The sequence below is a fragment of the Oncorhynchus tshawytscha genome, linkage group LG03 (assembly GCF_018296145.1).
Source record: "Oncorhynchus tshawytscha isolate Ot180627B linkage group LG03, Otsh_v2.0, whole genome shotgun sequence".
In the NCBI taxonomy this organism is placed as follows: Eukaryota; Metazoa; Chordata; class Actinopteri; order Salmoniformes; family Salmonidae; genus Oncorhynchus; species Oncorhynchus tshawytscha.
Window position 1 is genome coordinate 77868759 of NC_056431.1, and position 16826 is coordinate 77885584.

Genomic DNA, 16826 nt, shown 5'->3' on the forward strand with positions numbered 1-16826 from the left:
ATTATATTTACTACTGGTCAGTATGGGGTCATTATATTTACTACTGGTCAGTATGAGGGTATGGGGTCATTATATTTACTACTGTTCAGTATCAGAGGGTATGGGGTCATTATATTTACTACTGGTCAGTATCAGAGGGTATGAGGTCATTATATTTACTACTGTTCAGTATCAGAGGGTATGGGGTCATTATATTTACTACTGATCAGTATCAGAGGGCATGGGGTCATTATATTTACTACTGGTCAGTATCAGAGGGTATGGGGTCATTATATTTACTACTGGTCAGTATGGGGTCATTATATTTACTACTGGTCAGTATGAGGGTATGGGGTCATTATATTTACTACTGGTCAGTATCAGAGGTTATAGGGTCATTATATTTACTACTGTTCAGTATCAGAGGGTATGGGGTCATTATATTTACTACTGGTTACATGATACTGGTCAGTATCAGAGGGTATGGGGTCATTATATTTACTACTGGTCAGTATGGGGTCATTATATTTACTACTGGTCAGTATGAGGGTATGGGGTCATTATATTTACTACTGGTCAGTATCAGAGGGTATGGGGTCATTATATTTACTACTGTTCAGTATCAGAGGGTATGGGGTCATTATATTTACTACTGGTCAGTATGAGGGTAGGGGGTCATTATGTTTACTACTGGTCAGTATCAGAGGGTATGGGGTCATTATATTTACTACTGTTCAGTATCAGAGGGTATGGGGTCATTATATTTACTACTGTTCAGTATCAGAGGGTATGGGGTCATTATATTTACTACTGGTCAGTATCAGAGGGTATGGGGTCATTATATTTACTACTGATCAGTATCAGAGGGCATGGGGTCATTATATTTACTACTGGTCAGTATCAGAGGGTATGGGGTCATTATATTTACTACTGGTCAGTATGAGGGTATGGGGTCATTATATTTACTACTGGTCACATGATACTGGTCAGTATCAGAGGGTATGGGGTCATTATATTTACTACTGGTCAGTATGGGGTCATTATATTTACTACTGGTCAGTATGGGGTCATTATATTTACTACTGGTCAGTATCAGAGGGTATGGGGTCATTATATTTACTACTGGTCAGTATCAGAGGATATGGGGTCATTATATTTACTACTGGTCAGTATCAGAGGATATGGGGTCATTCTATTTACTACTGGTCAGTATCAGAGGGCATGGGGTCATTATATTTACTACTGGTCACATGATACTGGTCAGTATCAGAGGGTATGGGGTCATTATTTTTACTACTGGTCAGTATGGGGTCATTATATTTACTACTGTTCAGTATCAGAGGGTATGGGGTCATTATATTTACTACTGGTCACATGATACTGGTTAGTATCAGAAGGTATGGGGTCATTATATTTACTACTGGTCAGTATCAGAGGGTATGGGGTCATTATAGTTATTATTGGTCAGTATCAGAGGGTATGGGGTCATTATATTTACTACTGGTCAGTATCAGAGGGTATGGAGTCATTATATTTACTACTGGTCAGTATCAGAGGGTATGGGGTCATTATATTTACTACTGGTCAGTGTCAGGGTATGGGGTCATTATATTTACTACTGGTCAGTATCAGGGAATGGGGTCATTATATTTACTACTGGTCAGTGTCAGGGTATGGGGTCATTATATTTACTACTGGTCAGTATCAGAGGGTATGGGGTCATTATATTTACTACTGGTCAGTATCAGAGGGTATGGGATCATTATATTTACTACTAGTCAGTATCAGAGGATATGGGGTCATTATATTTACTACTGTTCAGTATCAGAGGGTATGGGGTCATTATATTTACTACTGTTCAGTATCAGAGGGTATGGGGTCATTATATTTACTACTGGTCAGTATGAGGGTATGGGGTCATTATATTTACTACTGGTCACATGATACTGGTCAGTATCAGAGGGTATGGGGTCATTATATTTACTACTGGTCAGTATGGGGTCATTATATTTACTACTGGTCAGTATCAGAGGGTATGGGGTCATTATATTTACTACTGGTCAGTATCAGAGGGTATGGGGTCATTATATTTACTACTGGTCAGTATCAGAGGGTATGGGATCATTATATTTACTACTGGTCAGTATCAGAGGGTATGGGGTCATTATATTTACTACTGGTCAGTATGAGGGTATGGGGTCATTATATTTACTACTGGTCACATGATACTGGTCAGTATCAGAGGGTATGGGGTCATTATATTTACTACTGGTCAGTATGGGGTCATTATATTTACTACTGGTCAGTATCAGAGGGTATGGGGTCATTATATTTACTACTGGTCAGTATCAGAGGGTATGGGGTCATTATATTTACTACTGGTCAGTATCAGAGGGTATGGGATCATTATATTTACTTAGTCAGTATCAGAGGGTATGGGGTCATTATATTTACTACTGGGGTATGGGGTCATTATATTTACTACTGTTCAGTATCAGAGGGTATGGGGTCATTATATTTACTACTGTTCAGTATCAGAGGGTATGGGGTCATTATATTTACTACTGGTCACATGATACTGGTCAGTATCAGAAGGTATGGGGTCATTATATTTACTACTGGTCAGTATCAGAGGGTATGGGGTCATTATAGTTATTATTGGTCAGTATCAGAGGATATGGGGTGGTTATATTTACTACTGGTCAGTATCAGAGGGTATGGAGTCCTCAACTCAACATGTGACATTGCCCTAAAAAACAGTGATACACCTTACTACCTTAATGTGAAAGATATAGGGCTGGTTTCCTGGACAAAGATTATGCCTGGTCCTCCACTTTTGAGGAGATTGAGCATGCTTTTTAGTCCAGGACCAGGTGTAATCTGTGACCAGGACCAGGTTTAATCTGTGACCAGGATCAGGTTTAATCTGTGACCAGGAAACGGATCCTCATTATTTAATAATGACAACGTTCTGAAGCTATCATCAAAACACGCTGTACACTGTTACAGCTAGTAGAATATCTGTTACAGCTAGTAGAATATCAAATCAAATCAAATTTATTTATATAGCCCTTCGTACATCAGCTGATATCTCAAAGTGCTGTACAGAAACCCAGCCTAAAACCCCAAACAGCAAGCAATGCAGGTGTAGAAGCACGGTGGCTAGGAAAAAGGCCAAAACCTAGGAAGAAACCTAGAGAGGAACCAGGCTATGTGGGGTGGCCAGTCCTCTTCTGGCTGTGCCGGGTGGAGATTATAACAGAACATGGCCAAGATGTTCAAATGTTCATAAATGACCAGCATGGTCGTATAATAATAAGGCAGAACAGTTGAAACTGGAGCAGCAGCACGGCCAGGTGGACTGGGGACAGCAAGGTGTCATCATGTCAGGTAGTCCTGGGGCATGGTCCTAGGGCTCAGGTCCTCTGAGAGAGAAAGAGAGAATTAGAAAACGCACACTTAGATTCACACAGGACACCGAATAGGACAGGAGAGGTACTCCAGATATAACAAACTGACCCTAGCCCCCCGACACATTAACTACTGCAGCATAAATACTGGAGGCTGAGACAGGAGGGGTCAGGAGACACTGTGGCCCCATCCGAGGACACCCCCAGACAGGGCCAAACAGGAAGGATATAACCCCACCCACTTTGCCAAAGCACAGCCCCCACACCACTAGAGGGATATCTTCAACCACCAACTTACCATCCTGAGACAAGGCTGAGTATAGCCCACAAAGAACTCCGCCATGGCACAACCCAAGGGGGGCGCCATCCCAGACAGGATGACCACATCAGTGAATCAACCCACTCAGGTGACGCACCCCTTCCAGGGACGGCAAGAGAGAGCCCCAGTAAGCCAGTGACTCAGCCCCTGTAATAGGGTTAGAGGCAGAGAATCCCAGTGGGAAGAGGGGAACCGGCCAGGCAGAGACAGCAAGGGCGGTTCGTTGCTCCAGAGCCTTTCCGTTCACCTTCCCACTCCTGGGCCAGACTACACTCAATCATATGACCCACTGAAGAGATAAGTCTTCAGTAAGGACTTAAAGGTTGAGACCGAGTTTGCGTCTCTGACATGGGTAGGCAGACCGTTCCATAAAAATGGAGCTCTATAGGAGAAAGCCCTGTCTCCAGCTGTTTGCTTAGAAATTCTACGGACAATTAGGAGGCCTGCGTCTTGTGACCGTAGCGTACGTGTAGGTATGTACGGCAGGACCAAATCAGAGAGATAGGTAGGAGCAAGCCCATGTAATGCTTTGTAGGTTAGCAGTAAAACCTTGAAATCAGCCCTTGCTTTGACAGGAAGCCAGTGTAGAGAGGCTAGCACTGGAGTAATATGATCCAATTTTTTTTGGTTCCAGTCAGAATTCGAGCAGCCGTATTTAGTACTAACTGAAGTTTATTTAGTGCTTTATCCAGGTAGCTGGAAAGTAGAGCATTGCAGTAGTCTAACCTAGAAGTGACAAAAGCATGGATTAATTTCTCTGCATCATTTTTGGACAGAAAGTTTCTGATTTTTGCAATGTTACGTAGATGGAAAAAAGCTGTCCTTGAAATGGTCTTGATATGTTCTTCAAAAGAGAGATCAGGGTCCAGAGTAACGCCGAGGTCCTTCACAGTTTTATTTGAGACGACTGTACAACCATTAAGATTAATTGTCAGATTCAACAGAAGATCTCTTTGTTTCTTGGGACCTAGAACAAGCATCTCTGTTTTGTCCGAGTTTAAAAGTAGAAAGTTTGCAGCCATCCACTTCCTTATGTCTGAAACACATGCTTCTAGCAAGGGCAATTTTGGGGCTTCACCATGTTTCATTGAAATGTACAGCTGTGTGTCATCCGCATAGCAGTGAAAGATAACATTATGTTTTCGAATAACATCCCCAAGAGGTAAAATATATAGTGAAAACAATAGTGGTCCCAAAACGGAACCTTGAGGAACACCGAAATTTACAGTTGATTTGTCAGAGGACAAACCATTCACAGAGACAAACTGATATCTTTCCGACAGATAAGATCTAAACCAGGCCAGAACTTGTCCGTGTAGACCAATTTGGGTTTCCAATCTCTCCAAAAGAATGTGGTGATCAATGGTATCAAAAGCAGCACTAAGGTCTAGGAGCACGAGGACAGATGCAGAGCCTCGGTCCGATGCCATTAAAATGTTATTTACCACCTTCACAAGTGCCGTCTCAGTGCTATGATGGGGTCTAAAACCAGACTGAAGCATTTCGTATACATTGTTTGTCTGTTGTTACATTGAATATCTGTTACAGCTAGTAGAATATCTGTTACAGCTAGTAGAATATCTGTTACAGCTAGTAGAATGTCTGTTACAGCTAGTAGAATATCTGTTACAGCTAGTAGAATATCTGTCACAGCTAGTAGAATATCTGTCACAGCTAGTAGAATATCTGTTACAGCTAGTAGAATATATGTTACAACTAGTAGAATATCTGTTACACCTAGTAGAATATCTGTTACACCTAGTAGAATATCTGTCACAGCTAGTAGAATATCTGTCACAGCTAGTAGAATATCTGTCACAGCTAGTAGAATATCTGTTACAACTAGTAGAATATCTGTTACACCTAGTAGAATATCTGTTACAGCTAGTAGAATATCTGTTACAGCTAGTAGAATATCTGTTACAGCTAGTAGAATATCTGTTACAGCTAGTAGAATATCTGTTACAGCTAGTAGAATATCTGTTACAACTAGTAGAATATCTGTTACAGCTAGTAGAATATCTGTTACAACTAGTAGAATATCTGTTACAGCTAGTAGAATATCTGTTACAACTAGTAGAATATCTGTTACAGCTAGTAGAATATCCCATGAGAATGGGGAGGAGATTCTGAACTCTTCTCTTAACGTTAGTGTTCCTCTCTGCCCCAGGCCTATATGGAGGATCATCTGGAGAATAAGGACCGTCTGCTGAAGGAGTGGGAGGACCTTTGTTCCTACCAGGCTGAACCCAGTGTTGTCACTGTAGCACAGAGTGAAGCCCACCTGGAGAAGAACCGCTGTTTGGACTCTCTTCCCTGTGAGTCTTACATACCTCTCCTCGGGGTTATCCTCCTCCGGTCTTAGGCTGGGATTCAAATGGACTCAGACGAATAACCTGTTCACTGTGGTTGACGTAATGTGGATTTCTGCTTGAGCTGGCATCCGTAGTGTTTACAGCAAACGTGATCTCAGAGCTGAATGTCAGGGGAAATGCCTTTAAAAGTCTATTGCTGTTCACCGGCCGTTAATTAAACTGTTGGATTGGCATCTTATTTCTGTACCTCCTGTACAGCTTGGTCTGTTACTATCTGTTCTGATCCTCCTCTACAGCTTGGTCTGTTACTATCTGTTCTGATCCTCCTCTACAGCTTGGTCTGTTACTATCTGTTCTGATCCTCCTCTACAGCTTGGTCTGTTACTATCTGTTCTGATCCTCCTGTACAGCTTGGTCTGTTACTATCTGTTCTGATCCTCCTGTACAGCTTGGTCTGTTACTATCTGTTCTTATCCTCCTGTACAGCTTGGTCTGTCACCATCTGTTCTGTTCTGATCCTCCTGTACAGCTTGGTCTGTTACTATCTGTTCTGATCCTCCTGTACAGCTTGGTCTGTTACTATCTGTTCTGATCCTCCTCTACAGCTTGGTCTGTTACTATCTGTTCTGATCCTCCTCTACAGCTTGGTCTGTTACTATCTGTTCTGATCCTCCTGTACAGCTTGGTCAGTTACTATCTGGTATGGTCTGTACCTCCTGTACAGCTTGGTCTGTCACCATCTGTTCTGTTCTGATCCTCCTGTACAGCTTGGTCTGTTACTATCTGTTCTGTTCTGATCCTCCTGTACAGCTTGGTCAGTTACTATCTGGTATGGTCTGTACCTCCTGTACAGCTTGGTCTGTCACCATCTGTTCTGTTCTGATCCTCCTCTACAGCTTGGTCTGTTACTATCTGTTCTGATCCTCCTGTACAGCTTGGCCAGTTATTATCTGTTATGTTCTGTGCCTCCTGTACAGCTTGGTCAGTTACTATCTGCTCTGTTTTGCCTGTACAACTTGGTCAGTTACTATCTGTTCTGATCCTCCTGTACAGCTTGGTCAGTTACTATCTGTTCTGTTTTGCCTGTACAACTTGGTCAGTTACTATCTGTTCTGATCCTCCTGTACAGCTTGGTCAGTTACTATCTGTTCTGATCCTCCTGTACAGCTTGGTCAGTTACTATCTGTTCTGTTCTGATCCTCCTGAACGTCTTGGTCTGTCACCATCTGTTCTGTTCTGATCCTCCTGTACAGCTTGGTCTGTTACTATCTGTTCTGTTCTGATCCTCCTGTACAGCTTGGTCAGTTACTATCTGGTATGGTCTGTACCTCCTGTACAGCTTGGTCTGTCACCATCTGTTCTGTTCTGATCCTCCTCTACAGCTTGGTCTGTTACTATCTGTTCTGATCCTCCTGTACAGCTTGGCCAGTTATTATCTGTTATGTTCTGTGCCTCCTGTACAGCTTGGTCAGTTACTATCTGCTCTGTTTTGCCTGTACAACTTGGTCAGTTACTATCTGTTCTGATCCTCCTGTACAGCTTGGTCAGTTACTATCTGTTCTGTTTTGCCTGTACAACTTGGTCAGTTACTATCTGTTCTGATCCTCCTGTACAGCTTGGTCAGTTACTATCTGTTCTGATCCTCCTGTACAGCTTGGTCAGTTACTATCTGTTCTGTTCTGATCCTCCTGAACGTCTTGGTCAGTTACTATCTGTTCTGTTCTGATCCTCCTGAACGTCTTGGTCAGTTACTCTCTGTTCTGTTCTGATCCTCCTGAACGTCTTGGTCAGTTACTATCTGTTCTGTTCTGATCCTCCTGAACGTCTTGGTCAGTTACTATCTGTTCTGTTCCAGATGATCATTCCCGTGTAAAACTGAAGGCAGAGAGCAACTCCACCAAGGAAGACTACATTAACGCCAGCACCATAGTAAGATCCCTGACTGCTACTCTTGAGATGGTGATGGTGTCGACTTTGTCCCGTAGTTGACACAATGTCACACGTCACAAATGTCATTATTATTCTCTCTCTGTAAACCCCAGATTGACCATGACCCTCGTCTGCCTGCTTACATCGCCACCCAGGGACCACTGGCACACACCATCGCTGACTTCTGGCAGGTCAGTGGCACACACCATCGCTGACTTCTGGCAGGTCAGTAGCACACACCATCGCTGACTTCTGGCAGGTCAGTAGCACACACCATCGCTGACTTCTGGCAGGTCAGTGGCACACACCATCGCTGACTTCTGGCAGGTCAGTAGCACACACCATCGCTGACTTCTGGCAGATGGGTGACACACACCATCGCTGACTTCTGGCAGGTCAGTGGCACACACCATCGCTGACTTCTGGCAGATGGGTGACACACAGTACTCTGAGGAAACATTATTGCTAACACTAAAGACTGTGGTAGTCAAAGGTGACCAATACTGTGTATTTGTTGTGTAGTAGTACATTTGACACAGATATCTCACAATGTGCCGGTATAGTACACTGCTGTTGTAACTGCTGTGTTGTTCTATAGACAGTCTGGGAGAATGGCTGTACAGTGATAGTGATGATGACAGCCCTGGTTGAGGAGGGAGAGATTCAGTGTGTTCGCTACTGGCCTGATGAGGGATCCTCCCTCTACCACATCTACGAGGTGAGGGGGTTTGACTCTGGATAGACACAAGTGTGTGTGTGTGTGTGTGTGTGTGTGTGTGTGTGTGTGTGTGTGTGTGTGTGTGTGTGTGTGTGTGTGTGTGTGTGTGTGTGTGTGTGTGTGTGTGTGTGTGTGTGTGTGTGTGTGTGTGTGTGTGTGTGTGTGTGTGTGTGTGTGTGTGTTTGAATCTTTTTATTATTGTTCTTCTTAGTTTTCTTTGTGTTTGACCAAATACAATGCTATTTCTCTGTTAAAAAAATTAACAACATACTTTGCATGCTTATAGAGAAGGGGCACTCAACATGTACTGCACTGACACTAATGACTGATGATAGGTTGAAAGAAATTGATAATAAGAAGATTGTAGGAGCTGTACTGTTAGATTTCAGTGCAGCCTTTGATATTATGTTGTTGAGAACTTGTGTTATGGCTTTTCAACTTCTGTCATATCCTGGATTCAGAGCTATCTAATAGAACTCAAAGGATTTTCTTTAATGGAAGCCTCTCTAATGTCAAACAAGTAAAGTGTGGTGTACCACGGGACAGCTCTCTAGGCCCTCTACTCTTTTCTATTTTTACCAATGACTTGCCACTGGCATTTTAAAAAGCCTTTGTGTCCATGTATTTTGAAGATTCAACCATATACGCATCAGCAACCACAGCTAATGAAGTCCCTGAAACCCTTAACAAAGAGTTGCAGTCTGTTTTTGGAATGGGTGGCCAGTAATAAACTGGTCCTGAACATCTCTAAAACTAAGATAATTTTATTTGGTACAAATCATTCCTTAAGTTCTAGACCTCAACTGAATCTGGTAATAAATGGTGTGGCTGTTGAACATGTTGAGGAAACTGAATTACTTGGTGTTACCTTAGATTGTACACTGTCATGGTCAAAACATATAGATTCAGTGGTTGTAAAGGTGGGGAGAGGTCTGTCCATAATAAAGAGATGCTCTGCTTTTTTGACCCCACACTCCACAAAGCAAGTCCTGCAGGCTCTAGTTTAGTCTAATCTTGATTATTGTCCAGTCGGTGTGGTCCAGTGCTGCAAAGAAAGAACTAGTTAAGCTGCAGCTGGTCCAGAACAGAACGGCACGTCTTGCTCTTCATTGTAATCAGAGGACTGATATAAATACTATGCTGCCAGTCTCTCTTGGCTAAGAGTTGAGGAGAGAAATATTAATGTGTTGAAAATCCCAAATTGTTTACATAGTCAATTTACACACAGCACTGACACCAACACTTACTCCACCAGACATGCCACCAGGGGTCTTTTCACAGTCCCCAGGTCAGAGCAAAAATTTTCTACCAGGTGAATTTGTATTATATATCTCTATGGATATTCCCTACCAGGTGAATTTGGTCTCTGAACACATCTGGTGTAAAGACTTCCTGGTTCGTAGTTTCTACCTGAAGAACGTTCAGACCCAGGAGACTCGTACCTTGACACAGTTCCACCTGCTCAGCTGGTCCTCCAACGGAATCCCTACCTCCACACGCCCTCTGCTGGACTTCCGCAGGTACTGCAAATAACCTTGAGGTTAGAGGTTTGGGCCAGTAACTGAAAGGTTGCTGATATAAATATCCGAGTCGTCAAGGTGAAAAATTCTGTCAATGTGTCCTTGAGCAAGACACTTGACCCTAATTTGCTCCAGGTGCGCCATACTACTATATGCCTGACCCTGTAAAACAATATATTTCACTGCACCTATCTGATCTATGTGTCAATATATTTCACTGTACCTATCCGGTCTATGTGACAATATATTTCACTGCACCTATCTGGTCTATGTGTCAATATATTTCACTGTACCTATCCGGTCTATGTGACAATATATTTCACTGCACCTATCTGATCTATGTGTCAATATATTTCACTGTACCTATCCGGTCTATGTGACAATATATTTCACTGCACCTATCTGGTCTATGTGTCAATATATTTCACTGTACCTATCCGGTCTATGTGACAATATATTTCACTGCACCTATGCGGTCTATGTGTCCCTGTCTCCCTGGTTCTACTGTGTATGATACTGTAGCTGTAACCTAGTAGCAGATGGGGGTCTGTGAAACTCACTCCTCAGCCTCAGGTGTCTCCTCTTGCACTGCCGAATAGGATAAGAAGCTTCGGGAGGGCGGTCGTGTCTGTTTGCAAGGCAGAGGTCCAGGGTTAGAGCCTCGGGTATGAGCCGAATCGGGAGGAAGCGGTACTCGCTAAGCAAACAGCGTGATGTCCTTTTCACTAGCATATGGCCAGTGATGCCCCATAGGGTCCTGTATGACCTAGCCTCCTTGACCCTTGACCCTGACATGATTAATGAAACCCGTGTGCTGTGTATTAGCCTTCATTTTTAGTTGTCCCTCATTTTTAGGTGGTCAGCTATTGGCCCTTGGGGTTCCCACATCTCCCAGTGTCATTTTTGTGATTTGCAGCTAGTAGTCTGTGTCCAGTTGCATAGTCACAAAAATGATTATTGGCAGGTGTGACTGCAGCAGGAGTCGACGCTGACCGGACAGTCCATCAGTCTCCTCCCCTTTTCTTCCATCCTTCCTTTCTTCCATCTTTCCATCCTTCCTTCTAACCTTCCTTCCATCCATCCTTCCTTCTAACCTTCCTTCCTTCCATCTTTCCATCCTTCCTTCTAACCTTCCTTCTAACCTTCCTTCCTTCCATCTTTCCTTCCTTCCATCCTTCCATCTTTCCTTCCTTCCTTCTAACCTTCCTTCCATCTTTCCATCCTTCCTTCTAACCTTCCTTCCTTCCTTCTTTCCTTCCTTCCTTCCTTCCTTCCATCTTCCTTCCTTCCTTCCTTCTTAACCTTCCTTCCATCTTTCCATCCTTCCTTCTTAACCTTCCTTCCTTCCTTCCTTCCTTCCTTCCAACCTTCCTTCCTTCTAACCTTCCTTCCTTCCTTCCATCTTCCTTCCTTCCATCCTTCCATCTTTCCATCCTTCCTTCTAACCTTCCTTCCTTCCATCCTTCCATCTTTCCTTCCTTCCATCCTTCCTTATAACATTCCTTCCTTTTTTCCTTTCTTCCATCCTTCCTTCTAACCTTCCATCCATCCTTCCTTCTAACCTTCCTTCCTTTTTTCCATCCATCCTCCCTTTTTTCCTTCCCTCCTCTACTCCTCCCTCACTTTCTGTCCTGTCCACTGAAGGGTTGAGTTTCTCTAACCTCAACCTCAAAGACTATTGTTTTATAACTAACTTGAATTGTTATCCTTTAGGCAGGCAGAGTTTGGCATGTTGTTTTTCTGTGTATGGTTTAAGATCAGTACAGTTGAAATGTAACACAGTACTGCAGTACCCAATTTAAACTTGTCAGCTAAAATGATATTTTATGATATATTCTCTATCCCTCCATGCCTCTCCCTCCCTCTCTCCCAACCCTCCCTCTCTCCCACCCCCTCCCTCTCTCCCTCCCCTCCCTCTCTCCCACCCCTCCCTCCCTCCCCCTCCCTCTCTTCCACCCCCTCCCTCTCTTCCACCCACCCCTCCCTCTCTCCCCCCCCCTCCCTCCCACCCCTCCCTCTCTCCCACCCACCCACCCCTCCCCCCCCCCCTCCCTCCAACCCCTCCCTCCTCCCACCCACCCCACCCACCCACCCCTCCCACCCCCCCTCCCTCCCTCTCCCACCTCCTCTCCCTCTCCCACCCCTCTCTCTCTCCCTTCCTCCCTTCCTGTCCTCTGTCTCCCTCCAACAGGAAGGTGAATAGGTGCTACAGAGCTCGATCCTGCCCCATCATCGTCCACTGCAGGTAAACTTAGCTCAGTGTCTTCATCGACAAAGGGCCATAGAAGTTGGCTGTGCAGCACAAACAGGTAGAAGTTGGCTGTGCAGCACAAACAGGTAGAACAGACATTTGCATCCCTTTTGATATTTTAAGTAGAAATTGTGCAACAATATTGAATAAAAATAAAAAACATGTTATATTAAATGAAGGGCTCTTTTAATATAGACCACAATACATCTGATTGTAAATATGAATGAAGACTTGCTGAAGTGCAAAAAATTCAGCATTTGACATGTCCCTCTGTGCATCTTCTGTGACTTCCAAGAAGATTTTAACCCACTTAAACCCCCCCCCAAAAAAATTCTCAAAGTTGTCATCATCATTGTAAATCTCTAGTTTATTTTTGTTGCTTGGGCAAAGTAATTATTGAAGATTATTAATTTACGTCTGTCCATCATTTTAAGATCAACCCTGTTTTGTGAACTGAACTCTCATTTTAATATGGTGAAACAATTTATTTTTGAAACAAATTTTCAAAAGAAACACTGAAACATCTAATAGTCAAATCATAGTGTAAAAGTTGTACTCTTCTTGTTTTAGCCTTTAGCCTCTTTGTCCTTTGTGGAGGAAACACAGAACGGGTCGAGCGTGGCACGTCAACCCTACTACCCTTAGAAACGTTTTAACCAAAAAAAAAAAAAAATGTGAAGCTGGCATTCAATTGCCCCAATTAGACAGAAGAGTCCATTCCCTCTGTCACGAGGGGATTTATGGCTGATTTAAGATGAAATTACAGTCGTCTGTAACTTTATTTGACACTTAATAGGCACTTACAATATATATATTTTTTCTTTAACCTCTTTGATATTGGAAAACATGTTATTTTTGTAAGTTTAAAATGTGCGCTTTATGACATAATGTTACAATTAGATTACATTTTTTAAATAAAAAAAAAAAACGTTTTTAAAGGGTCTTGGAACCTCTAACCCTGACAATTTGACTGGAAAACTCATGGGTACACACACAATGGCTGCCTCTCTACCCATTATGACATCATTGAATAGGGACACCCGTTCTATAGATCCCATTTCTGCGGTCTTTATGACGTGCTGTGTGATCTGACCAGGTATTTCCTGTCTCGTACAGTGACGGCACTGGCAGAACGGGAACCTACATCCTTATTGACATGGTCCTCAATCGCATGGCTAAGGGTGAGTCAGACATCTTGATCTTGTCAGACGTCTTTGATAGTCTGGCCTTGTAGTTTATATCCCTGGATAGACACCAGGATAGTATTGCGAGTCAGAAATTCCTTGTTGGCGAATGTGATTTTTTTTCTCCCCCATGTCGTAATGCGTACTGTGTGTTTCCAGGCGTGAAGGAGATTGATATTGCTGCGACATTGGAACACATTCGGGATCAGAGACCGAACTTAGTCCGCACCAAGGTATGGCCTTCTCAACTATATATCTCATGGCAGCAGCATGATCTGTCTGTGTGCGTGCATGCGTGCGTTTGTATCTCTGACAGTCTCCCTCCCTTTCCGTCTCCCTCCCCAGGATCAGTTTGAGTTTGCACTGACTGCCGTGGCAGAAGAGGTCAATGCCATCCTGAAGGCTCTGCCATAGTGAACCATGTGTCTACCACCTCGTGTGCCAGAACCTTACAACTAGAATTACCATGAAAGTTATGCATCATAATACCAATGACGGCCATATTGAGTGTCCCCCATGATTGCACCATTCACACTGCTGTGGTTTGACGGGTTGTTGACGATCTAGTAATTCTATTTCTATGGCCATTATTAACCCTTCCTCTACATCCAGATACACAACCAGGGAGGAACTACATTTCCCAGAGTCCATTACTATTACACCAATGACCATAGGAGTCAGCAAGACCGAACAAACAGATCTGAGGCCAGGCTGCTTTCATTATGCATTCATAATGAAATTAAATGAGGTTTTAAAAAATCCTGTAGATTATTCCGTTCAGGCAAAAACACTTTAAATGTACAGTAGGACCCCTTTACAGTGTCTTGTTATTCGATTTTAGATTGAGATTTGGTCTTAAAATACTGTGTCTTGATTCTGTAACATTTCTCCTTTCCCTGATTCTCAGTCTCAGACATGTCTCACTAGAGATATTACAATTACCATGATCCCTCTTGTTCTGTTGTCATGGTGATGTTATATTACCATGAACCCTCCTGTTCTGTTGTCATGGTGATGTTATATTACCATGAACCCTCCTGTTCTGTTGTCATGGTGATGTTATATTACCATGAACCCTCCTGTTCTGTTGTCATGGTGATGTTATATTACCATGATCCCTCCTGTTCTGTTGTCATGGTGATGTTATATTACCATGATCCCTCCTGTTCTGTTGTCATGGAGATGTTATATTACCATGATCCCTCCTGTTCTGTTGTCATGGAGATGTTGTTTAAAACCACATTGTACTCTAGAAGGTATCCATCCATATAACATAACAGCATGAGGCCCGTGGCTTGTTTATGCAAGAAGACAGAGATCCTCACTATGGTGAGGATGAAGTGAGTGACATACTAGTGTACAATACGTTACACCAGTTTCTCTAAGGGGCTGGCGTTTACCTCTAAGTTTAACTCTAAACCCAATGATTTATTTATATTCATTTTGTAATGGAACTATTACTGTACACTGACGACCTAATCACTCATATCTGAATCATATCAATTAGTGTCTTCAATGTTACTGTAAAACGTCTGTGTTTATTGTAAATAATTCACCTGATTATTTATTATATGTTTATTAATGTAGCAAACACATAGAAAACAACTATAAAAATATTTTTCACTCAATGTATGTAATTAAATCTCTATTGTGATGTGGTGCAACAGCATAGAGGGGTCTGACTGTGTTCTTTTCCATTCACATCCCATAATACTGACAGGTAACCATTAGGAACCAATGTCTACATCCCATAATACTGACAGGTAACCATTAGGAACCAATGTCTACATCCCATAATACTGACAAGTAAACATTAGGAACCAATGTCTACATCCCTACATCCCATAATACTGACAGGTAACCATTAGGAACCAATGTCTACATCCCTACATCCCATAATACTGACAGGTAACCATTAGGAACCAATATCTACATCCCATAATACTGACAGGTAACCATTAGGAACCAATGTCTACATCACTACATCACATAATACTGATAGGTAACCATTAGGAACCAATGTATTCAGCTGGCCAGGTTAAACCAGAGTGAAAGCTGTCCCACTGGACACAGACGTCACTACAACATCTAGTATTAAGTTGCCAAATTAGCGTGAATTCAGAGTCAAATCAACAAAAGTTCCCCAAATTCCTGTACGTTGATGACTTTTTGCAAATCCAATCAGTTTTTTCACACCTCTCTGATTCAGAGGGGTTGAGTTAAATGTAGGAAGACACATTTCAGTTGATTGCATTCAGTTGTACAACTGACTAGGTCTCCCCCCCTTTCCCCTTTCATGTTTATTCAGTTGAATCACATCGAATCACAGTTGTTCAAATGACGTAGAAACAACGTTTGAATCAACCAGTTTCATATGTGAAATAGCTATTTTCCCATGTTCAGCTTACATTTCACATGTTGAAACCATATTTGCAAATGTATTAAATTCAGTAGCAGTGCGTAAGCCAAGCCCCTCCCCCCATATTACAACCATATAACAAACTGCGTGTTGTGATAATTGCATTGTTCTCTCTATAACCTGTTAGTTCATATGCCTTGTGACCCTGATATATATTAGAGGCCTAGAGGCCCGAGACAAAAAGAATAAATTCAACGACACCTTTGTTTTATAACAAAACCCGGCTAGCAACTTCTGTCCAGTGAAGTCCACAACAGCATATTGCATTTACAATACCAGACAGTTACCAGACCTACAGCACCGTCAAGTTAATGTACAGTACCAGACAGACCTACAGCACCGTCAAGTTAATGTACAGTACCAGACAGACCTACAGCACCGTCAAGTTAATGTACAGTACCAGACAGACCTACAGCACCGTCAAGCACGTTCAGACCACTAAACAACTATTGATTTAGAACCACAGAGAGTTTCGCAGGTCGCAAAGAAAACAGGAGCTGCTTCCTCCATTCCAGCACCATTTCAATATAAAATCATCTCTGCCTAGTCTAATACAGTGACAATTAAATTATACCAAAAACTATGTAGTCCAATCGACATAAGCTAAATATGATGTGGCTGTCCTGATGGTTCTGATTTCTGTGTGTGTGTGTGTGTGTGTGTGTGTGTGTGTGTGTGTGTGTGTGTGTGTGTGTGTGTGTGTGTGTGTGTGTGTGTGTGTGTGTGTGTGTGTGTGTGTGTGTGTGTGTGTGTGTGTGTGTGTGTGTGTGTGTGTGTGTGTG

The 16826-nt window shown here is 42.6% G+C and overlaps 1 protein-coding gene across 2 annotated transcripts in view; it reads left to right on the forward strand.

Annotated features, from left to right (window-relative positions):
• The window catches only part of LOC112239088 (receptor-type tyrosine-protein phosphatase-like N), a 131198-nt gene extending 115904 nt beyond the window's left edge, over window positions 1-15294 (forward strand). Inside the window, exons 15-24 of one of the 2 annotated variants that reach the window (XM_042320033.1) lie at window positions 2547-2560; window positions 5879-6026; window positions 7879-7952; window positions 8066-8143; window positions 8551-8670; window positions 10024-10190; window positions 12382-12435; window positions 13558-13622; window positions 13785-13858; window positions 13971-15294. In XM_042320033.1, coding sequence (XP_042175967.1) covers window positions 2547-2560; window positions 5879-6026; window positions 7879-7952; window positions 8066-8143; window positions 8551-8670; window positions 10024-10190; window positions 12382-12435; window positions 13558-13622; window positions 13785-13858; window positions 13971-14039 — 863 coding nt within the window. In that variant the 3' untranslated portion in view covers window positions 14040-15294. The remainder of the gene's footprint in view (window positions 1-2546; window positions 2561-5878; window positions 6027-7878; window positions 7953-8065; window positions 8144-8550; window positions 8671-10023; window positions 10191-12381; window positions 12436-13557; window positions 13623-13784; window positions 13859-13970) is intronic. The other variant, XM_042320034.1, reaches the window with a different exon arrangement.
• Window positions 15295-16826: the final 1532 nt, after the last annotated feature.